Below are 23930 nucleotides of genomic sequence, written 5' to 3'. Positions count from 1 at the left end.
AAGTCGCATCCGAATTACCACAGGTGGATAGGGCCCCGATGCCGAAGCCTTGTTCACTGCGGGCAATTGCTTGTTCAAGTACTTACTCCAACCAAGGCACTCCGTACAGATTACGGCCTTGAGACTAATATACCTATAATATTGGAGAAATCCCCCTACTATTATACTAACCAAACGGCGGTGGGTATCAACCCGGAGTCCATCTGCAAAGTAGGGCCGGACCCTTTTGCGATACGAATTGGGAATGCCGATAGATTGCATCATTTGCCCGGCCGTTAAGCAACCCCTTTTTCCCGAGCTTTGCGCCCAGGTCCACTGACCTTATCCACTCTCACCGGCCTGGCCCACCTAGGGCCAACTAGGAAACTAATCGTCTGGAGATACGGCCCTGGAAACTTCGACAGAACAGAGGCTCCAACGTCTGACCGGCGCGAGGGCAACAGGGGTTGGCGATCAGGGGCCGGCTCCACTCTTCATGAATCTGACACGCTCTTTCAGGGTCCGTAAGATTACCGCGCCCACCTGTGTGCCGCCCCCTATTTCGGCCCTAATTTGGGGGTTTCGGTTTCTGCTCTCTTCTTTCGGAGGGGTGAAACCGATGACAGCATTTGCCAAGGCGACCCTTCAGGTCGAAGGCTGCGACAGAATCGTAATCGCGCGGAAAACATGTGTGCGATCGAGGCTCCGAGGCTGGAGAGGATTCGTAATGCTGATTCGGGGGTTATCCCTCCAGTGGCTGGAACCCTGATTCATCGTGCGGTCGAGACCGAGTCTCGACACGCTGGCCTCTTTATCCTGGTCGGTTATTTTGTACTATAATTTTTTTTCACGGGTGCCTACCTACAGATAGGGCGGGGGTACGAGGTATAGTTAAGGTTAAAAGTCATTTGGGCTGGCGGTTTCGCCGGCCCAGAAAGCGTGCTGGGTGAAGAGTGGATATGGCCCTGGGTACCGCACACCATCGCTATCATGTCTACGGAGTAGCGATTTAGATTTGGTGCCAGGTTGGTTGCGGAATCAACCTAGATGACCACTGATTAAGAGTACCAGGGACCCAGGAGGGCCCCCCACCACGCCCCAGCAATTGTGAAACCAACGCCTCATCTCCGCTACTACGATCAATATATATAGAACAGGCAGGACGACGTCCATGACGAAGCTGTTCCATTCAAAATGAGCAGCCACCTGGTTGAAGAATCTGCCACCGCGAAACCCGCAACCTCAGGTCTGAGTCCCAGGGTGGAAGTCTGAATGGCTCAGGATTGTCGATCCCGGCCCACTTGCCTGTGAGGACCACGGCTGAGAGGGCTGAGAGGGCTGGGCTGAGAGAGCTGAGAGAGCTGAGACGGAGGTCGCCACCATGGAGTAGCTTTTCAGTGTCGGCTGAGCGCGAAGGGAGACCGATTTATCGCGACACGCAATCACAGGACGTAGGAGTTGGTAGCAGGCTCAATGTGGAAGAGGGTTCGCCTCAGGGTCGAAAGCCGAGGAGCAGAAGGTTAACGGTTGCAGGAGAACACGCGTCGGTGGGGGGAGGTGACCACCCCTCGCCCCTCCACTGGACGCTGACTGGCCAGGGCGGCTGACGCCAGGGCGATCGACGTTCTGATCATTTCCTTCTACTCTGCAATTGGTACATGATACAATGGATACAATTGTACATAGGGGTAAGGGTCTTTCGTTACTTACACTGTGCCACGGCATTTCAACGCCATAATGCAGAGCGATACTCCTACCCGATACTCCTACCCGATTCTCTTAGGGAAGAACTGATGCCTACCGTACATACTAGATCTCCCGGACGGAGTACATAATATGGGATAGGAAATTGATCCCTATCACCGCCAAGCGTGATTGCACCTACATCCTCCAATGGTCTGCCAGTCAATACTTTCTGTGCACCTGGTCCAAGCGCGTCAGTGTGGGTGACGTGATCTATACACGATCAATCTAGACACCACGGCATCATGATGATGAGGCACCTGAGAAAGTTGCTTGGAATGTCCCGGAAGTTGAACTGCATGTTTCTCATGTGGTCGCAATGACACCTTCCAACTGTCTGTCTGTTCAGTAAGCAGCGGGTACGGAGTACAGTACTCTGATCGCTGGGCTCGTAGAGCCGTATACAGCCGATCATGGGTAGGACCAACGGGGAATTCACACCACCGTGTCTGGGACCTGATCGTCCTGTGATAGGAACCTACCGGACGGTGCTCCGACGGGCTCAATAACTGGTTCGAATAATTCGAACCTCCGGTGGGACAAAGATCCTCTCTGCCCGGATCCGGATCAGCTGGATGCGAGCGATGATCGCACTTTCGCCGCACTTGATAGGGCAGAGCGCCGGAGCAGAACCTCTCGCCAACCCCCGAATCGCGATGGTCCGTAAGCCAATATGGTACGCAGAAGCGGCCATGTAGACCAATATGACCGGACAGACCCAAAGAGCGCCGATCATCAGTATTTTGATACGTGATCCCATGGAACAGGAACTCGATGGGATGATCCCTCCCGGGATCCCTCCCAGCGGGCCGGCATCGGCATTCCTGGACGGGATCGCGGTTCTTGTATCAACAGGACTCGACAGAAAGAGCCAGATGATATGAAGAGGCATATCAGAATGCAGGGAGACGGATTGAGCAAAAGACCGTGTGCGGGAAGAAGAGCAGACGTTTGTATGCATCGACCATCCCGGGGAGTAGACTGCAAGCGGGAAGACCAGGAACCAGGCAACGATACGTAATACGGTGACGGACCGTGCATCCGCACTGCTCAGGCACTTCCCGCAGTACCAGCAATACCGCCATACACAGACCCCCGATCCCATCCACCTTTTCTCTTTCCATCCACTCCACTACTTACTTCTGCGCTCTCCCTCCTTTTTTTCTTTCTTCACACCTTCGCATCTTGACGACTTTTCCCTTTCCCTCTAGCATCGATCTGCTTCTCGCCCTGGACTCCCTGTCCAGCCGCGTTGATCTCTCGTCTGCTTCCTACTTCCCCCCCCCTCCCCTACCATCTGTCATCTCCACCCAATCCCCGAAGCCGCCTCTCTCCCACCCCTTGGACCGTGTCGCAGGTCCCGACGCTGCCCGCCTCTCGTTGATTTCGGCATTTGATCTGCCTGCCATTCCTTAACCCCAACATTTGGTTACACACATTCGCTTCGACCGTCTCGTTGCGTGCTCAGCCTCTTTTCCTAGCTGCACGATTCTGCCGCGGGAGACACGACATTATCGTTTGATTCAGTCACACCCGCACTCGATAAGAAGTCCTAATCCGAGGGAGCGTGCCGCATTGCCCACGCTTCCCCCTTCCCCAAATTTCGCTTTATCCTCCGATTCGAGAATCACGTACATGTTCGAAAAGTCGGCCCCGTCCCATACCGTCAGGATGCCTCTCTTCCGGCTGAAGACGGTTTTCCCGTTGATCGCCCTGGTGTCGATTGGCGTTTTCTTCTGGTGCATGGAACGCTACGACCGGTCTGCGTTCCTCCGCTTCAAGCACCCCATTGACCGCGCCAACTTGAGTGGCAGCCAGACACAATTAGGTCCCTCTTCGCAGGGTTCGACACCCACGGTCAGCACCTGCGAGGTGGATCCCAAGCTGGCTGCTCCTCTTCCCTTCTCCGAATGGCTTCCCCGCAAGAACTACACTCGTGCCTACTTCCGCCCTCGCATAGTCAGCCCCGACACCGAGTTCCACACTTTGGAGGAGGTTGAAAAGCCTGTGCTGCCCCCGATGGTCGCGATGGAGCGTGGAATGGTTGTCTCTCCCGAGAACAACGAGGAGAACTTCGTCTGCCCCGAGATCATCAATGTGGACGTGGCCGCTGATGACGATGTCGAGGAGACCTCCAAGCTCCTGTTCGGTCTGGCCACCACGGTCGACCGTCTAGACCGCCTACTCCCCTCGCTGCTCTACACCTACGGTAACACCAAGGCTGGTTTGATCGTTCTGGTTCCCGAATCCGATGACGACCTGGAGAAGCAAGAGACCTACTTCCGCAACCGCGGTTTGGATCTGACTCTCAAGGCCTCCCCGCTGGACTTCACTGCTCGTTACTTCGGTATGGTTGAGGCTTTCTCAGAGCACATCCGCAAATTCCGCCCTCACACCACCTGGGTTGGATTCAGCGATGATGATACTTTCTTCCTGTCTCTGCCTACGATCGCCAAGGAGCTGAAACTGTTTGATGAGAAGAAGAAGCACTATATTGGGTCTCTGTCCGAGGCCAGCTGGCAGGTCGACACCTTCGGTCACATCGCTTTCGGTGGTGCGGGTGTATTCGTCTCAAAGCCACTGCTCGACGTGCTCATGAAGTACTACGATGAGTGCCAGTCCTGGGGTGAGCAGCCCGGTGACCAGAAGCTTGGCCAGTGCATTCAGCGTTTCGGTGACACTCAACTGACTCTCTGGCCCTCGCTCTACCAAATGGATATGACCGACCCGGTGGACGGTGTCTACGAGTCTGGTCGCAAGATTGAGTCCATGCACCACTGGAACTCGTGGTATTCCAAGGACGTGGTGAAGATGACGACTGTGGCTGCGGCCGCGGGCCGAAAGTCTGTGTTGCGCCGCTGGGTCTTCGACCAGGAGGAGACCATCAACAACTCGACCGGCGAGTCGATCCGCCACTTCTGGGTCCTGACCAACGGTTACTCCCTGGTCAAGTACACCTATGGCGAATCCGTGCCTGACGATGTCATCAACTTCGATGCTGTCGAGAAGACGTGGCCCGAGGACCCTCGTGGTTTCGAGGAACGCCTCGGTCCTCTGCGTCCCGCCGAGGATGAAGGTGTCACCAAGGACCGGTGGTTGCTGCACGATGCGTATGTTGTCGGTGACAACGTACACCAGTTCTACGTCCGCGAGGAAGACGAGGGTCACAGTGTGATTGAGATCGTCTGGCTCGGTCCCGAGGGCGGCGGTGGCGGCGGTATCAGCGATCACTACATCCGTGGGACCTACCAGCAATGATTTTCTCTCTTGCTTGTCGCTGAAGAAGGGAAAAAAGGACAACTCCACAAGTGATTGCAAGGCTGGTCCTTGGGGGTTACGGTTTTCTTTTTTTTGTCTCGGCTGTCGCACATCTTCACTTCGCTGCACATGATTCAGTCCTTTTTTCTTTTTTAAATTATTATTCTCCCACGTTTTTATTCCTCACATCACGACGCCAAACCCATGTTGCATCCACCCCACCCTTTTCCAACCGACCTTTTTTTTTATTCCGGATGAGACTCGTGATCGTGACATGAACTCCGCGTCCTCCAGTTTCTGATTCTTCATTTATCCGGCGTTAGCATTGGCGGAGTCCATTCTGGTGCAGGAACCTTGGGTGGTTTCATGTGCTCCCTCTATATCCCGGCTCTTGATTGCCACAACACCCACTTGACACTTTTAGCTGCCGGCCGTGCTGGGGCTGGGTCTCCTTGTCTCACCTCGTGTCTCTGGCTTGCTCTTTCGTCCTTCCTTCTCCTTTTCCTTCTCGATTTATCTTTATTTTCTATTTTCTCTTCTCTTGTCTGTGAATCTCCCGTTGTGATTCGGGGAGAGCGTGGCTTCCCTTTCTTCATGCCCATGCATTGTTTTGTAAAAATAGACTTGAATCGAAGACCATGTCTGGGTCTCCGTTGGTGATTAGCGTTGAACTGTTGTTCATTATGTGAAGAATATGATGAGTTTTGTCATTCTCCATGCAGGTTTCCATGTCTCCCTATTCCTCTATTGAATATAAGCTTTTACCAAAGGAGCCCTGTTCAGGATATGCTTCGAGGTTGACAGTCCACTCTCGGAGCGGGCCGCAAAAAACGCGTAGTTGGGGGCTGGGGCTCGTGGACCTTCGGGGCTTGGATTCAAGCTTGTTCTGACAGGGCTTGGCTTGAGTTAATGCACCATGTCGGCATTCACAGCGTGGTGGCTGGTTGTTTGTGGAGTGGCAGAGAACCGAGACCTGATTGGGACCCCCTACTCCGGGGGAAGAGCACATCGATCGCATCTACGGAGTACTTAATACCTAGTCCTTGTCCTTCTCAGGAGTCTTAGAGAATCCTGTTTATTTCCTCTTGGAACATAGCATTTGAAACCTTGCGTGATATTGGAAAAGGAGGCGAGGGCGCTTGGAACTCAGGCGGCATCCGATGGTGCCAGACCATGCCGTGGCGCATGCCATAGTTTTCACCCTGAATGTGATTGTGATGAGGGACACGGCGGGAGGGGGGAAAGAGCTGGAGTTCCCGAAAGCGGGCTTGTAAATTGTTTACTGCAGACACGCAATCCAATTGTGGTCGAGACAAGGCCCATTCCACCGGCCGGGGGAGTGGACGTACACCGCAGGTTCCTTGTACAACGGGGCTAGCTTGCTGCTCCCCCCCCCTTTCCCCCACGATCGCGGTGGACGAACCGCTCGACAGGGTACTTTTGTTCTAGTGAACCGGTTGAGTAGTAGCCTGGTGGATAGCAGTGCAGAACGTGCCGGAGCTAGCAAGATACGAGCTGACTCAATTAATATAAAGAGGCAAACAAAGTTAGTTGTTGCGCCGGAGCCCGGTAGTGGGAGATTGGCTGGGGGAGAAAAGCTGTCCAGGCGAGTTAGACTGGTTGTTGTGAATGTGTTGATTTGTCTCCCAATCTTCCAATTTTCCCGACACTGCGATCGACGGTTGTTTTGCTGGGGGCCAAACCGAGAGCGGACCGGTATGTGGAATGCAGGGCCTGGCAGGGCGGCTAAGTATAGAAACAGGTTGCCACTGAGAGAAGGCGGAGCAGTGGTCGTTATGGCGTAGTCGAAGACGCCAGCTGTAGCGACTTTGGGGTACATGACTTGGTCAGTCTCCAGGAGAGAAAAAGGAATATAAAGTATTAAGCATAAAGCAGGCGGGCTATGCGGGCATCCTCTTTCACGCTGAGACAGCTATCTTCCGACTCCCACTCGAGTCCAGACCACCAGGCAAATTTGGGTTCACGCTTGCCTCGAAGCGGATGCAAGCGGAGGCCGTGGGGCGCGCAGTTCAGCGCGGTGAGTTGGCCCCCCCCTTGAGGAGCCACCAATCAGAGGCAAAATGACCGGGAGGGGGCAGGCCCATACCGTCACAAAACAGGGGAGTATCGCCGCTCGAAGGAGGGGGTACCCGCGTGTACACAGAATTTGTCTGTTGTCTGCACCGTGTGTCTAAGTACTGCTGAGACTCGCTGGTGGCCCCACTTAGGTAATTCCCGTCCGATACGGTACTCCACACGTGACTGACCGCCTGCCCCATCGTCGCTCGCACTTTGCCTTCTTCGCTCTCTCCCCCCCTTCCTTTCTTCTCCAACCCTGCGATCCCAAAACGCGTTACTCGATTGGGTATTCTTCGATTCCCTTCCCCTTTGGGCCATCTCTACCTTTGCTCTCAACTTCTCTTTCTTCTTTCAGAACCTTCCCCCACCCACTCCACCTTCTCTCCCTACCTTCATCATGGCCGACATGGCTGCCGTCGGCGACGAGAAACTCTCCCCCGGTCACGATGACCTCCAACAGGCCGGCAACGGCGCTGACGCCCGCGGCACCAAGCGCAACCGCATGAGTGCCGAGGACGACGATGATGATGACGACAAGCCTGGCCGTGAGCGCCGCAAGATTGAGATCAAGTTCATCCAGGATAAGTCGCGTCGCCACATTACTTTCTCCAAGCGGAAGGCCGGTATCATGAAGAAGGTACGTGCCACCCGTCGCGACAACACCCACACCCACACCCACACCCACCCCCTCTTCTATTTTGGAGTCATCCGAACGTGCCGAGTACCCATTCGACTCGATCGCCTCGAAAGAAATTATGCATGCTGACTGTGGACCTCGTGATCTCTAGGCTTACGAGCTGTCCGTCCTCACTGGCACCCAGGTGCTCCTGCTCGTCGTCTCTGAGACGGGTCTCGTCTATACCTTCACCACCCCCAAGCTGCAGCCGCTAGTAACCAAGGCCGAGGGTAAGAACCTCATTCAGGTATGTCGACGCCACCGATTTCCATGCTGTCGTCACGCTAGGTCCGCTAACCTACCATCCACCAGGCCTGCTTGAACGCGCCCGACCCCACCACCAACGAAAATGGTGTCGATGCTCCCGATGTCCCAGCCGAGGCTCCCGAGGATGTCGGCCACAACAACGTTAACGCGCCGCAGGCCAACATGCCCCGTCCGGGAATGCACCCCGGCTACATGACCAACGAGCAGCAGCAGCAGATGGCCTACTATCAGAACCTCCAGCAGCAGCAGCAGGCAGGTGGCCAGTATCCCGGCATGCCGGTCGGCAACCGCATGCCCCCGCAGCACCAACCCACGGCGTAAATTAACTCCTTTCCCTGTGTTTGCGCGCCGCTGCGGACGGGGTCCCAGATCCTGCGTCTTCCCTTCTGTTTTCTTCCCCTGCGCACTCAAATCTCTCGCGTTCATTTGATACCCGTCCATCTGTGCTGACCCATCCTCCCTCCCACCTCTTACTCCTCCCTCTTAAATCTCCCTCGTTGAACTGGCACCGTCTTGACCCGGCGGGCGCCATTCTACCATCTTGTGAAGTGTACATTGTCAAACCACGCTGGATATGAATCCAGGTGTCTGTCTTTGATCACCGATATTCGCCGTGTCATGGTCTTTGCTTTTGCAATTCGGGAACGGGGGCGCAAAAACCCCCTCTTATCTCACCCCCCCCCTTTCCCCAATCGGGACCTTGGCCTTGCACCATGACAAGAAAATTTGCAAAAATCCTCGCAAAAAAAGAGAGAAAAAGAGCGCGAGCACGCGAATCTGGACTTCAACGCTATTCTGGCTGTTTCTGATTTCCCCTTGCCTCCTCTACCTAGACCAAATGGCGGAGGCGGGCGGTGTTCGTGGTGCATTGATTTGTCGGCGAAGTGGATTTTTTTTTTCTCCTGTCTTTCTGTTGCTGTTTATCTCATATGACCATTATTGATTCTGCTTCGTCGCTTTCTTAACTTGATCCCTTTCCAAGTGTCTAATCTCAACAACCTTGTGTGGTTTGAATATCGCTCTACTCGGCCCTCCGTGCCAGGCTCGTGGAAACGGGCTTGTCTGCCCCTGGGCCGGAACTGCTCTGCCTACTACGTCATGCGGTGGTCTGGCGCTTTGGTGGCACATTCGCGATTGGGCCTGGTTGTCCCTGGAGTATTTGTATCTCTTTGGTATTTGGTATGATACGGTGATGCTTGGAGACTGTTCCCGCCGTCCTCGATGGATTTTTGCGCTGCAACTTGTAGTCATTCTTGTAGGTTTTGCTGGCTTGGCTCAGCTGGGGATTAATCATGATGGAGTAATGCTATTGTTTATGGTCTTCGTACTCCTGAAATCTATTCCGACCTAGATTATTGGCAGATCATCACATTCTTGGTATAGTTAGTTCAAATTCCATGTGCAGGACACTCCGTCAGACTGCTGATCTTTCCTTAAAGCTTTGGTATCCTTAAGCTTTGGTAAAGTACTATGCTACAACTTTCTCTCATCAACGTGTCCATCCCTCCACCAGACGTTCAAGGAATTTAACTGGAAGCCGAGGTAGATGAGCCTCGCTGAATTGGTTGATTTGCCCGGGGTTCTAAATCTACCGTTGTTATCCCTAGGTACAGTAAGCCCACAGCGTTGACTATCATATGTGGTGTCTTGCTTTTAAGAGTTGAAGATGTATCGATCAGGGAAAGGCCTAGCAATGTGGGAACCGAGCTCGAAAGGGTAAGGTAGATTAATCTAAGGTCTTAACGAAGAGTTGGCAGATAAGAGAGCGATATTAGGGTGTATATTTCCTATTCACAAACAGGCTCGCATCGTTATTCATCGTTTCTTCAGAAATATATCAAGGAGGGAAAAGTAAAGTGGCATCGTAGTATCCTGGACAGACAATAGCCTACCGGATAGTCGCGGCATCTCCTTGCTCTTATATTGAGAAGATAGAAGGAAAGAGGGCGGGACACGTACGTCCCGCTGCTGGGCGAGGCATGTGTCCCTACTGTACAAGGTCAAATAATCTGTGGGGGGGGAAGGGGGGAAGCATGGCAGTCTTCTGGGTATAAAGAGATTGAGAAAGTGAGGTCTAGTGAGTATCGCTTGGGACGTGATGTAGTATGTGAAGCATAAAAAGAGGATGGAGCCCTCAAAGCTCAAAGTGACGACGGCGTGTCGGGTCCTTGCTCGGGCCGATGGTCGTCTAGATCTCGTGTCCACGGAAGACGGGCCTCAGCTCGCGGTAGCAACGGAGAAGAGGCGCCACCCGGCGCACGCGCACTGGCGTGGTCTTGACTACCTGCCCGCGGACTCGTCCATCGGAATAGATACTGGCGTCCGTGCCGCCACGCGCCTATCAAAGCCCTTCTCGAACCTGCGAGAATATTGTACGGGGACCTTGGCGGTGGAGTAAGCATTCCATCGCGATCGTGAGGAGCATTCTCGTCTTCTTGGATAGTGCCGTATCCATTGACAGTCTGCACGCCGGGCGAGGATGTCGCAGGGCCCCAGGCGTTGCGCCACATCCGTTGAGCGCCCATCAACCCTGCCAAGGGTCCCGACGAGTGCGGTAATCCACCTGGTAATGAGGGACCAGCCCGACGAGATCCCCGCTGACGATGATACGGGATTGGACCAATGGTAGAGTGCCGCGAGAGTCCGCGCATAGGACCATTGAGTGCTGCACTGCTGCTGGAGCTCCGCGGTCGTATGATAGAAGAGCGCAATTTCGGATCTGCGAAGTCATAGTCGGAGTCATCGAGTTCTGCCCAAATCGAGGCTGCATTGAGATCTGCAGTTTCATGCTGATCGAATGGTGGTATGAGCGGGAGACTGGGAGCTCGAGCACGATGATATGAGGAAAGGTGTCGAGGGCGAGGAGTACCATGAAGTAGCGGGTGTCGTTCTCCGATTTGGGACTCCTCATTCCCTAAACCATCCAGCAGTCCGGTTGACGTGGTGTCGTGTTCCTCGACAACCGTCATGCCTGGCCCAAGCCCAGTCTGTGTAGGCCCCACGGCTGTGATGCCGGCATTGTTGTCAATATCTTCCAGGCGCCATGACAGGCAAAGAACACCGCCAAGCAGAATGATCGTCCCCAATGCAATGAGGCCTGCATGGAAACCTGCAAGCTGAGAGGCCTGCCGGAAGTAGATCAGGCCATCGAGGATAGCAATGATATTGTAGATGCAAAACACGAATGGGTAGAGCACACTGGTACTGCAAAGTTTCAGGCCTCGATGCAAGTAGAACAGCTGTGTTAGTGCCAGGGAGATCATGCCCAACAGAATTACCCACGACTGCCAGCGATTGAACTGGTTCACACGGTCTACCACTGTACGCACCAGCAGCTCCACCGCTGACTTGGCCAGCAGGAGCGAGTGAGCTGACAGAATTCCACTAACAGCTCCATAACACATACCCCGAGAGAGTCTGATCCTGCTGTGGAGCCGCTGTATATGCGGTGTCAACAGGCCAGACGCAACGGGTTTCACCCGCGATCCCCGTAGTATGAAGTATTTCAACAGTTTCGAACCAACAAGAATAATTCCAACAACCACGAGTGTTCCACCCATCCATATGAGGAATGGCCGTCGCATTAGGAGCTCTAATAGCTGATTTAGGGTATGCGCTGGCTCCCCGATGGCGCCAAAGGTCGCAATCAACACGGCGCCGATGCAGACGAGGACGGTGCCGGCAAAGGAATAGCGAGTGAACGGTTCGCCGAGGATAAGGGTCGCGAAAATCGTATTGAACACCAGCCCGGACTATTCCACACATTTCCTGTCAGTCAAACGGGATTCTTCTGTAGACTCGGCCAAGAAAACAACTAAAGGCAACAACTGACCGCTTGGAGCGTGGAAAGAACCGGCAGTGGCAGCGTGGTGATCTGGATGGTGCTCCCCACAATGTTGGAGATCACAAACATACCCATGCCCAGCTGCCACCGCCGGCGCTTGTAGGGAGGTCGGCGTCCCTCATAGAGTGGCTTCTCGTCTTCGATGAGATGGGACTTGCGCTGTAGTGTGAGCCCGATCGCCTGCAGGCTAGTCGACACGAGGCCCACGAGCACTCCAACCTGTTCATTGTCCATGAGCTAGCGTGTTCCTCATGGTAGAGATCTCTCCACACTCACCGCGATACTGCCCTGCGGCGACAAGTCTCCTAGGTTACCCATCGTGGTCTATCGTATGTCCGCCAGGGACGGGGCAAAACCGTAGGAGCGCACGAGCTGGGCGACTACCGGAGCACGAATGCCATAATGCGAGGTGCAAGGATTAGGAGGGGATATTTAGAAGGAGAATAGGCCAAAGAAAGGGTGTTGCCAGGGCAAAAAACGGAGACTAGGAGAGGGGCTTCAGAGCGTTGGATGCGGATGGGACGCCAAGGCAAAGAGAGCGGCGGCTCCGAGCTTAGTTGGACACAACTCCCTTTCCTCCCCACGTCATTCAACTCAAACCACCAGACACCACTCCCGTCCCTTCTCCACCCAGAACTGCCATCATGTCGCAAAGTCATGCCCTCTCGGATGATCAGGTACAGCTACCCTCCTCCCATTGACTTGCGCTGTACCACCCTCCCCTGCAGTCGACCCGGTGACTGACCTTGTTCGGTGGGAAATCCAGGTCGCGGGCGAGCTCCGCAAGATGACCGCGTTCATCCGGCAGGAGGCCCTCGAGAAAGCCCGCGAGATTCAGCTGAAGGCCGACGAGGAGTTTGCGATCGAGAAGTCCAAGCTCGTGCGCCAGGAGACCGCCGCCATCGACTCCCTCTACGAGAAGAAGTTCAAGCAGGCCGCCATGTCCCAGCAGATCACCCGCTCGACTCTCGCCAACCGGACCCGTCTCCGCGTGCTCGGCGGCCGGCAGGAGCTTCTGGATGAGCTGTTCCAGCAGGCTCGGGATAAGGTCTCGACCGTCGCCGCGAGCGATAAGAAGTACCAGACCATGTTGGAGGGGCTGATCCTCGAGGGCTTGTACTTCCTGAACGAGGAGAAGGTGGTGGTCCGCTCGCGCAAGCAGGATGCCGATGCCACAAAGAAGGCTGCTGGGGAGGCCGCGAAGGACTTCAAGAAGAACGTTGGCAAGGAGGTGACTGTGACTTTGGACGAGTCGGAGCCGCTGCCCGAGGGGTCGTAAGTTTCTGGTTTCCGCCGAAATGATTTTTACAGGTACAGGACTAATGGTGATATTACAGTGCCGGCGGTGTGGTTATTGTCGGTGGCCAGGGCAAGATCGAGATCAACAACACCTTCGAGGAGCGTCTGCGGCTGTTGGAGATCGACGCTCTTCCCGCCGTTCGGGAGACGCTGTTCGGAAAGAATGTCAACCGGCGATTCTTGGACTAGACCGCCTTTTCTGCTTTTCCTCTGATTCTTCGGTTTGCGGATCTTCCGCAAAACTTGCCGCCGGAGGTTTCATGTTTTATAGTTCGGGCTTGTACCTGGACCGCTGGTCATCTCCTTATCTCCATAGAGAGGGGGTCTTCTTTTTCTTGCACATCTCATGTCTGACCTAGATTATGGTCTCTCTTCCTAAGCGTTCGTCTGATTTCTCATCTACAGTTTGCAGACTTTCCGGAAACAATGCAAAATTGCTTCGCTCGGTTGATGCTCATCAGTCGTCACGGTCGTAAATCATGTATACATATGCCGCTAGAACCGCAAGATCTGAGCCACGCCGCAGCATTGAATGTCCAGTAGTCCCCCATGATACACCGTACTGTTGAACTATGATAGCCGACTGTCTCCACGAATCGGCATTGCCGTGCCCTCGACGCTATCTGCATCTGAACTACCGGATGGTGTACTCAGTCCGGTGTCGATGGCGCTGGCACCGCCCAGGAAGTTGGCTTTGAATATGGATTTGATATCACCATTCTTCTCCCTCCCAAATGTTTTGAAGAGGGTTCTCTTAGGCGGTGCCTTAGACCGGACTGAGTATACCATCCGGTAGTGCAGCGCCTCTAGCGCCTGCTTGGCTAGCATGCGCTGGAGGTGTGATGCGCCGGTATCCTCAATGGAGCTGAAGATCCTCTTTATTTGAGAAGCCAGCCGGTCGATCGATATGTTGAATTGCTCTTCCGTGTCACCCTGCCGGTAGCCCAAGTCATATAGGGCCGAGTTGATGCATATGTCGAGAAGCAAGGTGATGGCGATTAAATCGCCGTAGTCGTATTCATTGATTCCTTTATGTTTCTTTAAATGGAATCGCTCGTCCCGCATCAACAAGAGAGTAATGCGCGTCAGACCAAGGACCACTTCGGGAGGCTCAGTCAGCGGTCCTGGATCCTGAAGTAGGAACGCAACGGCGAGTCGGTAGCGGAGCAAAGAAACCCACGTGGATGTGGGTAGAATGTTCTGTAGCAGGCGGCTCTGAAACTGAGGATCTTTAACGGTTTGATAGACAGTAGTGCAAATTCCGGATTCCTGTTTCAGTAAGCAGGTGTACCAAGCCGGAAACATATTCATATAGAACGCACCATTCTCTCCTTCGGTCCGAATTCCAGGAGAGAAGTCAAAGTTCCCTGCAGCTCTGAGCGGATCACATCATCCGCGGTCAATGATGTGTCCAGCGCCATACGCAGCAATATGTGGACTGCGTGCTCTTGAGTCTTATCGGAAAATCTAGCCTGATGTTAGCCCTTTTGGATGGTGTCTTAATTAGAATAAATCAGAACTCACAAATTAGCTGCAGCAGTGTCTCCAATTAAAGTCAAGACCGAAATCAACATCATTCGATCTTTCAAATGTGGTACATTTGATGATCCTGTAATACGAGCTATTAGAGAAATGCAGATTTAGCTCGGGTGGACGCCTCACGTTCAGGAGAATCTGCAACGATGAGTTCAGATAGGTTCATTGCTTGTGACTTAGCCCCCAGCTGACGGAAGAGACAGTCAATGTCATCCGGATGAATCAATGATTCCACTTGCGCCTTGGGGGCTTGCTTTGTACATCTTTAGCTAAAGTATATTGACTGGGGAGCTCTTTGAAAGTACCGTGAAAATCCGGCAATAAGCCTTTCTCAACTCCTCTCGGGGTTCAAGGGGAACTGCGTCGAGTTAGCTTGGTGCGGAGAAGGTAATGATATAAGACGAATAACGCACCGGAGCGAAATAGCCACACGAGGAATTCATCTGGCAAACGCTGTAATGACGCAGCATACTCCAACACACCAGACTGGAAGACCCGAACACGAGAATTAGGTTCTACAAAAAAAGGAGTCAGCATGACTATACACAAGCTGGACGTGAGTGGAACAACCTCGTAGTCCCGCTAGAGGCGACGACGCCGGGAACAATTCGATTAGGAAGTCTGGTGTGGCTGGTGTCATCTGGCTCTGATCAAAGAATCGCCAGGCACGATCTTGCTCGAGGGCCTCCGTTCTTCGAACGGCCTCCATAAGACGTCGAAGACTTGGCCCTTCATCGCCATCGTCACCAAAAGCTGATACTAACATCCCCTCATTCAGACCTTTCTTTGATCCCCCCATGCCACTTTGGTCCCCATTCTGCTGCGATTGTACAAAGGCCGCCCGGGCCTTGGCAACATTGGCCTCCATCTCATTATCATCTACCGCATCGTGAACAAGAGACTCGATGGTGTGTTTGTATTTCTTTGGCGCAGACAATTTGGCGAGTAACGCTTTGTCGGGTTGATAAGCTTTTGCCGCGGGCCCACCAGCATTTTTTGGCTTGGGCTTGGTCTTCGGGGCGAATAGCGCATCTGGGTCTTCTAGAGAGGCCACTGAGTCTGTGTCTTCACCGTCAGAGCTGATAACCACCTCTTTGCCATCTTTGACAATGCGCTGAGATGCGTTGAAGCTGCCACTAAGAGACGAGGGTGGGCCAATTGATTCGGTGTCGGCGCGCAAGTAACTTTGGTCTGGCGCAAAGGCTTCGAGTGCAAAGGATTCCGGTCTGCTGTCGCTAGCGGATCGTAAAGATGGTTTACTGAGTTGAGTGTCTGGGCCATCCTCTCCATCGTCACCATCCTGAGTTAGATCTATCGTTATAGATGACCGTGGCGGCTCGGAAAGCGGAGACGACGTGGGAGGCTCATGTGCGCCATGAGAATCAGACTGGGCTAAATCTGGAGGAAAGTCTTGATTGACTCTCGAAAGCGACGGGCGTCGAAAGAAATCGCGGATTGTCCGCATGGTGGGCGCCGTGGTGTGCGCTGAGCGCAAGTGTCCCGCCATCGACTCCGCGTCGCGTGGCTGGGCAAAGGCGGCGCGCGAAGTCACGTGATACCACTTCTACCCGATCGGGGAATTTCTTTGTTCGAACAGACCTTCTCTTTTTATGTTCCTGTGCTCTACGGGGTACTGGAGTTACATGAGAGCAGTACGTGATAGCGGTAGGAACGAATTGTGTTCTCCACTGCTCTATTTTATGCGAGGCTAACAAACTCTCTTGCCAGCCACTGTCGTCGTAGCGTGGATCCGCGAGGGTCCCGACCTTCCGTGTGATCTACACGTTTAAGCGACCACTGCGCGACGAGAAGCGTGCATTGCCTTCAAGAGAACAAGACCGCGACACCAGGGGTCAGGGGTATAGACAGAGAGACCGTCGGTCCCAGACGCAGTCCACCGATCGAATTTAGGGTTACGAATCTGGCCGGCGGTGCACCGTCCTGCTCCACTGTGGTTCGTGGTCGATCGTGCGGGCTGACGACGCACTGTCATGTTTTGATTGTGCTGTGCTAGATACTCCGTATACATATTCATCTAGGCGGTTCCTCCTGCAATTTCTCTTGCCGAGGCGAGATTTGACCCGCAATGGATATTGCTTCCAGGCGACATAGGAGACAGATCTAGGCCGCATTGACCGGAGACTGCAACGGACCAGAGTAGAAGCCTGGAGCCATCGGCAACTTCACTATGATCATCCACGAGGGCCCGCTCAGGACCACCACTGGGACATAGTGCGCTTCTCCTGAGAGCCAAGAGGCTCCATCTCCGTACCGCGCGCATCCGAGCAAAAAGGGGGTGGAAAGAAGCGAGGACAATGCCGACCGGAGGCTGAGCATTTCCGCCACAACCACCTCCTTTTTCTTTGTGCCGCAGTGCCTCGACGAGTGATGGTTAGTTCTGCTCCGACAGGATGGGATGTATCGAATCCATTGAACCATCCGTGGAATCCATGGGAGCCCCAAAGGCTGACTAAGGGCCCGGTGGAGATCGGATGTGCCGTGTCGCCCGGTGGTTTCAGGCTTGATGCTCCGACTGCAAGACACGATGTCCCTGGTGGGAGTGACTGTGGTTAGTGCTTGACCTCGAATAGCAAAGGTGGCCTTTGCGCGCGGAACTGAGGTCATCCTCAGTCTCCCCGGGGACCGGGATCTCGGGGGGCCGTTGGTATTGTTTTCTCCATCACGGACTACGGGGGATAGGTGCCCGATTGTGCCATATCCCGTTTTTGGTATGACCAGTTACTGGATGTACTCTGCAGGGTAGGATGGCTACATGTGGAAGAGACCCGCACACTGGCTTTGTCACCGGAACCCCGGAACCCGGGAAGGGCTGAACATCAAAACGAAAGATTCAACAGGCAGCCCATTGGCCCCAATGGGGCGCCTGGGTGGAATCGTGGTACGGAGGAGAGAGCAGTGGGCGAGGGCATGTTAACCTCAATTAGTTACTGTCTGTCAGGGCTCCGAAGCTACGCAGGACACCGCCATGATTCCGTACACAGGACAACCATATGTATTTTTGAACGTCTGCGCCTCTCCATCTGCAGGCTGAGTTGTTGCTGCATGAGGGGGGCCATTTTCCTGAAATAGATCTTCAACGGCCGTTCTCTCCTCGTGAGGATAATTCAAGCACATCAGGTAATACGCTCCGACCGAATCGAGGCATGTAAGTTATGATTATGGATAAGTGCCGAAGACCCTTCCCCATCATTGCCACTGTCAAAAATTTAGATGGTGAACCAAACAATCGCTGGGCCGATCGCCGAGAATCGTGGCTGGTATCGCCGTTTCCATACCGGACGTAAGGTATCCAGCCCCGTGCCGCCCGGGAAGGGAGTACGAAGTATCATCGTATTCATGTCGCTGCATCAGCAGAGGTTGCGACATGAGAAGACAACATAGGAACAATGCTAGAGATCGAGATAGGAGTAGTCTAATTCAAGCTTCTCTTTCTGATGATTTGTCTGCATCACTACCAGCTACCGTAGAACATAAGAAGAGGATCAAAGGGCCATCCATTGCCAAGCAACCCGCTGACCAAGCCGGCATGCAAGTCAGTAAGCAATGTCATAAGCAGCGCGTAACACCGTGACTCGTAATTACGAGCCAACCCCCCGAGTCAATGGCCACCCCCAAAGCTGTTCTCTCAGCGCATCTCGTCTCCTCCCCCTCGAAAAAAAAATACCTTTACTTCCTTACCCCTTCCACCATCCTCAACACACCCTCCTCGTCTCCCTCCTTCGTCTTGCATGGCCCCGCGTGGGTGATTCCGTTTCCCCGCCAATCGACCTATCGTTGGCACACGGCCTTTCTATCCTCCCCTCCGTCGATACCGGACTACCATCCCTCCCGGCCTCATCCGCGCGCTGGCCTCGTCCTTGTATCGCGTCCCGAGTCTCACCCACAGATGATAGTGTGGTCTGTGGTCTCGTCAACTTGGCCCCTGTGACACCAGGTCAACACTCGCGCGCCACGCACGGCATCAGACGTCGGAGTCGACGGATTGGATGCTGGTCTGCCGCGTAACTACACGGTTTTTGTATCAAGTTTTATGCCCTATTGGGCGCAATAGTAGCCTAGATGGCTTCCGTGCGCTTCCCTGGAGACGAGAATAATGAGGGTGGTAATGAGAGTAATGAGGTTCGAGAGGTCAGCAGCAACATCTCCAAGCCGACCAAACGCCAAAGATGGGCCACCACGCGCCAGGGCGGCTCCGGCGGCATGCGGAAACGTGTCTCCATCATCAATCGCTTTCACAAGGGATCGGAGATGAGGGATGAGAAGCGCAAGTCCGCAACCCCGAGCACTCCGGCCGACACCGCGTCTTTCAATGGCGACCAAGGCCAGGAGTCGGGGCCCAATCGAACGATCTACTTCAACGTCCCGATCCCCGAGACCGAACGCGACGAAGATGGCCATCTCATTAACACCTACCCCCGGAATAAGATTCGGACTGCCAAATATACCGCGTTGACTTTCGTTCCGAAGAACATCTGGTTGCAGTTTCACAACATTGCGAACATCTACTTCTTGTTTGTCATTATTCTCAATGTACGTGCGCTATCCGGCGATCCTGATGATGAGAGAGACCATACATAATAGACCTATACTCACATGCCTTTTTCTTCTAGTTTTTCCCTATTTTCGGTGCCAACAACCCTGGTCTGAATGCCGTCCCCTTGATCGTCATTATCGTTGTCACCGCTATCAAGGACGCGATTGAAGATTGGGGCCGAACTGTATCGGATAATCAAGTGAACAACTCCCCGGTTTATCGACTGATTGATTGGAACAATGTGAATTCGACCGAAGATAGTATTTCACTATGGCGTCGGGTCAAGAAGGCGTCCACGCGAGGCGTGATTGCCACGTATCATTGGGGAAAGCAGGTCTTCAAGAAGAAGGATCAAGAACAGGATCCCGAAGACGGACGACGACGAGACTCCTTTCTAACTACCGCGACCCCGCGAGCCTCGATCTATTCGCATCGAAACTCCCTCGCCGCCGACGCCGCTATTCCGATGACCGACGTCCCTTCACCCCAAGCTGAAGTTCGGGAAGGTTGGCCCATGTCGAGCAACTCTGAGAACAAGTACCTCTCTCCAAATAGCGCTGCCCGAGAGAGTGTGATGTCGCCGACTTCCTCGGACAAGAAAACCGGAAGTATACTGGACATCTCGAAGCAAACCCCTGGTACGGCTCGATTCAAGCGCGACTACTGGAAGAGCATTCAAGTCGGCGACTTCGTGCGTCTGTACAACGAAGACCCAATTCCGGCCGATATCGTTATTCTCTCTACTTCCGATCCCGATGGAGCCTGTTACGTTGAAACCAAGGGCCTGGATGGTGAGACGAACTTGAAGGTCCGTCATGCCCTCCACTGTGGTCGTCAGGTTCGACATGCTCGCGACTGTGAGAAAGCCGAATTCACCATCGAGAGTGAAGCTCCTCACCCCAACCTGTATTCCTACAACGGTGCGATCCGTTGGGATCAACGCGATCCAAACTTCCCTGACGCCCCCGCAAGGAGATGGTGGAGCCTGTGACAATCAACAACATGCTGCTTCGTGGCTGCTCCCTGCGCAGCACCGAGTGGGTTCTTGGTGTGGTTGTCTTCACTGGTGGAGAAAGTAAGATTATGCTCAACGCTGGCGCGACCCCAGCCAAGCGTGCTCGCCTGGCCAAGGATCTGAATTGGAACGTCATCTACAACTTCATGATTCTGTTCGTCATGTGTCTGGTTGCGGGTATTGTGAACGGCTTCGCGTGGGCTGCCTCGGACAAGTCTTTGGACTTCTTCGACTTTGGGTCATACGGTGGCACGCCCTCCGTCACGGGTATTGTCACCTTCTGGACCGCCCTTATCCTGTTTCAAAACTTGGTGCCCATTTCGTTATACATCTCACTCGAAATCGTCCGCACCATCCAGGCCGTCTTCATTCACAGTGATCTGTACATGTACTACGAAAAGCTCGGGCTCTACTGTGTACCGAAGTCGTGGAACATTTCAGATGACGTGGGACAAGTCGAATATATCTTCTCCGACAAGACTGGTACTCTCACGCAGAACGTCATGGAATTCAAGAAGACCACCATCAATGGCGTGTCCTATGGTGAAGCTTACACCGAAGCTCAGATCGGCATGAGACGTCGGGAAGGCGCCAATGCCGATGAAGAAGCCACTCAAGCCCGTGCACAAATCGCTGCTGATGGGACAAAGATGCTGGAGATGCTCCGTCGAATCCATGATAACCCGTACCTCAAAGATGAAAATTTGACTTTTATTGCCCCGAATTTCGTGGCCGACCTTGAAGGGCAGTCTGGTGAATATCAGAAGAAGGCGGTGGAGCATTTCATGTTGGCTCTGGCCCTTTGTCACTCTGTTATCACTGAGCATACTCCGGGTGACCCTCCCCAGATTGAGTTCAAGGCGCAGTCGCCCGATGAGGCCGCCTTGGTCAGCACCGCCCGAGACTGTGGTTTCACAGTCCTCGGCCGTGCCGGCGATGATCTCTTGTTGAATGTCATGGGTGAGGAACGTACTTACACCGTCTTGAATACTCTAGAGTTCAACTCTTCGCGAAAGCGTATGAGTGCCATTATCCGCATGCCCGATGGCACTATTCGTCTTTTCTGCAAGGGTGCTGACAGCATCATTTACTCGCGTCTGGCTCGTGGCAAGCAGCAGGAGCTCCGACGCCAGACTGCGGAGCACCTCGAGGAATTCGCCAAAGAAGGTCTGCGAACCCTGTGTGTCGCTGACCGTCTCCTTGGTGAAGAAGAGTACCAGGCCTGGAATCGCGAGCACGATATTGCTGCGGCTGCAATTACCGATCGTGAAGAGAAACTGGAGAAGGTCTCGAGCCAAATCGAGCAGGAGTTGATGCTTATTGGTGGCACTGCCATCGAGGATCGTCTCCAGGACGGTGTCCCAGACACCATCCAACTACTCGCAGATGCTGGTATCAAGCTGTGGGTTCTGACTGGGGACAAGGTCGAGACTGCCATCAACATCGGTTTTTCGTGCAATTTGCTCAATAATAACATGGATCTGATTGTTCTCAATATCCCTGAGAATCAGCATGAGCAAGCGGCTCAAGAGCTTGAGAAGCACCTCCGGACTTTTGGTCTGACTGGCTCCGATGAAGAACTTATCGCCGCTCGCGAGGATCACTCACCACCGGCGCCCACCCATGCCGTTATTGTCGACGGTGAAACACTCAAGATGATGCTCTCCGACGAGTTGAAGCAGAAGTTCCTCCTGCTCTGCAAGCAGTGCAAAGCTGTCCTTTGCTGCCGTGTCAGCCCTTCCCAGAAAGCTGCAGTTGTCAACATGGTCCGTCATGGTCTGAACATCATGGGTCTCGCCATTGGTGACGGTGCCAACGACGTTGCCATGATTCAAGAAGCCGATGTTGGTGTCGGCATCGCTGGTGAAGAAGGTCGACAGGCCGTTATGTCCTCGGACTACGCTATTGGACAATTCCGATTCCTCCAGCGCCTGCTGCTCGTCCATGGAAGGTGGTCCTACCGTCGCCTGGGAGAGTGTACCGCCAACTTTTTCTACAAGAACTTGGTGTGGACTTTCGCTCTTTTCTGGTACTGTATCTATAACGACTTCGATGGCTCCTATCTTTTCGACTACACCTATATCGTCTTGGTTAACTTGGCTTTCACTTCGCTGCCAGTTATCTTCATGGGCATTTTTGACCAAGACGTTGACGACAGAGTATCTCTTGCGGTGCCTCAGCTCTATATGCGCGGTATTGAGCGCAAGGAATGGTCGCAGCTCAAGTTCTGGTTGGTTTTCCCAGGCTCATTTTCTAATGTTCTTTCGCTAACAAGCACTCCAGGCTCTATATGGCTGATGGGTTGTACCAATCTGTGATCTGTTTCTTCATGCCGTATATGTTATACCAAGCAGCCAATTTCGCCACTGACAGTGGTCGGGATATTGGTGATCGGACCCGCATGGGTATCCTGGTCGCGACATGTGCCGTCCTTGCCAGTAACATGTACATCATGATGAACACCTACCGATGGGACTGGTTTACTTGCTTGATCAACGTGATCAGCTCCCTCTTAATCTTCTTCTGGACTGGGGTCTATTCATCATTCACGGCGGCTGGTCAGTTCTACGATTCGGCTGCCGAGGTCTATGGTGCTCTGAGCTTCTGGGTTGTGCTGCTCGTCACCGTCATGATCTCACTCCTCCCCCGGTTTATGTACAACGCGGTCCAGAAGGTGTTCTTCCCGCTGGATGTCGATATCATTCGCGAGCAGGTCACTCTTGGCAAGTTCAAGCACCTGGAACAGTTCGAAGACTACGTACCCCTCAGTGCTGGTGGTGCCGCGGTCATAGGCCCCGGCGATGAGTCGGCAACCTCTTCCGAGCTTGCCAAGCCAATTCAACCGGCGATGAAGCTGGATCAAACTGGCCCTGACGAGCATCGACCATACTATTCGCCCTCTCAGCACGCCAACGGCCACAATCCTCGCAGCCAGAATGGAAGCAATGGTACGAATTACACCGAGAGCTTGGATCAGTGTCCGCGACCTCAGTCAGTGGATTACGTCCGGCGCTCCCACGAGCGCACTCGACATTCCTTCGAACGGGTACGGCAAAGCTTTGAGCAAAGCAACGACTTCACCTCGGCCGCCAGGCTCCAACGAATGGAATCAAGCCACACTCAGGGCTCCAATCAAGATCCGTTCCGCGCCCCAGGCGAGGCCCCTACTACACATTGATCTGAGGTTGACTCATGGCCTTGCATGAACTTGGCCTTGACGACCCGTTATTGACGACTTTCTTCCCTCCTTCCGCCGCCGGTTAGGTGACCTGGCCCTTGAGTTTCTTTTTATATTACCCCTTTTCTCTCCCATCTTCATGAGCAATATGCTGCGGTGTTTCTTGACTTTTCATCCTTTCCATGCAGCTTTGATATTCCCCCGATAGAAAGCAGGCGTTTGGTATACTACATCCGGTCGGAGGCTTGGCGCATTTCCGTCTTCCTTTCCCCTCCTCGTTCCTAATCCAACCTCATTCCCTTTATACAAGGTAGCCCTTGGTGGCTCCGTTCTCTTTCCGTCTGTCCACCTGTTTCATAGTGTCCACTTGCCCTTTGTACAAAAGCGTTTCTCGTCTTCCTGCAATCGTGCACGACAAACCGCATTTGATGGCTTCCCTCTTTCCCTGCTTGCGTTCCATCGTCCGCGGTTACCTCTTTGGATCTTTATTTCCTTTTCTGT

At 53.7% G+C, this 23930-nt stretch overlaps 6 protein-coding genes across 6 annotated transcripts; 4 read left to right on the top strand and 2 right to left on the bottom strand.

The window, feature by feature from the left end:
- Window positions 1-3393: 3393 nt before the first annotated feature.
- gfsA (glycosyltransferase family 31 protein) lies at window positions 3394-4980 on the top strand (the record flags this gene model as incomplete). The annotated part of the gene is made up of 1 exon (XM_056687031.1): window positions 3394-4980. One exon carries the CDS (start codon window positions 3394-3396, stop codon window positions 4978-4980), a length of 1587 nt encoding a protein of 528 aa, XP_056542586.1.
- A 2476-nt stretch (window positions 4981-7456) lies between these two features.
- N7482_004905 (Transcription factor of morphogenesis MCM1) lies at window positions 7457-8323 on the top strand (the record flags this gene model as incomplete). The annotated part of the gene is made up of 3 exons (XM_056687030.1): window positions 7457-7696; window positions 7848-7982; window positions 8048-8323. 3 exons carry the CDS (start codon window positions 7457-7459, stop codon window positions 8321-8323), a joined length of 651 nt encoding a protein of 216 aa, XP_056542585.1.
- A 1820-nt stretch (window positions 8324-10143) lies between these two features.
- Window positions 10144-12164, bottom strand: N7482_004904 (uncharacterized protein; the record flags this gene model as incomplete). The annotated part of the gene is made up of 3 exons (XM_056687029.1): window positions 10144-11754; window positions 11835-12065; window positions 12123-12164. The coding sequence occupies 3 exons, from the start codon at window positions 12162-12164 to the stop codon at window positions 10144-10146; spliced, it is 1884 nt and encodes a 627-aa protein (XP_056542584.1).
- A 326-nt stretch (window positions 12165-12490) lies between these two features.
- N7482_004903 (H(+)-transporting V1 sector ATPase subunit E) lies at window positions 12491-13334 on the top strand (the record flags this gene model as incomplete). The annotated part of the gene is made up of 3 exons (XM_056687028.1): window positions 12491-12523; window positions 12613-13121; window positions 13184-13334. The coding sequence occupies 3 exons, from the start codon at window positions 12491-12493 to the stop codon at window positions 13332-13334; spliced, it is 693 nt and encodes a 230-aa protein (XP_056542583.1).
- Window positions 13335-13715: 381 nt separating this feature from the next.
- On the bottom strand, window positions 13716-16146 carry N7482_004902 (uncharacterized protein; the record flags this gene model as incomplete). Its single annotated transcript, XM_056687027.1, has 7 exons — window positions 13716-14414; window positions 14468-14612; window positions 14670-14754; window positions 14808-14934; window positions 14987-15039; window positions 15095-15196; window positions 15252-16146. The coding sequence occupies 7 exons, from the start codon at window positions 16144-16146 to the stop codon at window positions 13716-13718; spliced, it is 2106 nt and encodes a 701-aa protein (XP_056542582.1).
- Window positions 16147-18761: 2615 nt separating this feature from the next.
- N7482_004901 (Phospholipid-transporting ATPase DNF1) lies at window positions 18762-23429 on the top strand (the record flags this gene model as incomplete). Its single annotated transcript, XM_056687026.1, has 4 exons — window positions 18762-19232; window positions 19313-20214; window positions 20268-22481; window positions 22535-23429. The coding sequence occupies 4 exons, from the start codon at window positions 18762-18764 to the stop codon at window positions 23427-23429; spliced, it is 4482 nt and encodes a 1493-aa protein (XP_056542581.1).
- Window positions 23430-23930: the final 501 nt, after the last annotated feature.

The sequence above is a fragment of the Penicillium canariense genome, assembly GCF_028826845.1.
Source record: "Penicillium canariense strain IBT 26290 chromosome Unknown utg000003l_segment0_segment0, whole genome shotgun sequence".
Lineage (NCBI taxonomy): Eukaryota > Fungi > Ascomycota > Eurotiomycetes > Eurotiales > Aspergillaceae > Penicillium > Penicillium canariense.
Note: the sequence above shows the minus strand (reverse complement) of the source record. Positions and strands in the feature narration are given on the sequence as shown.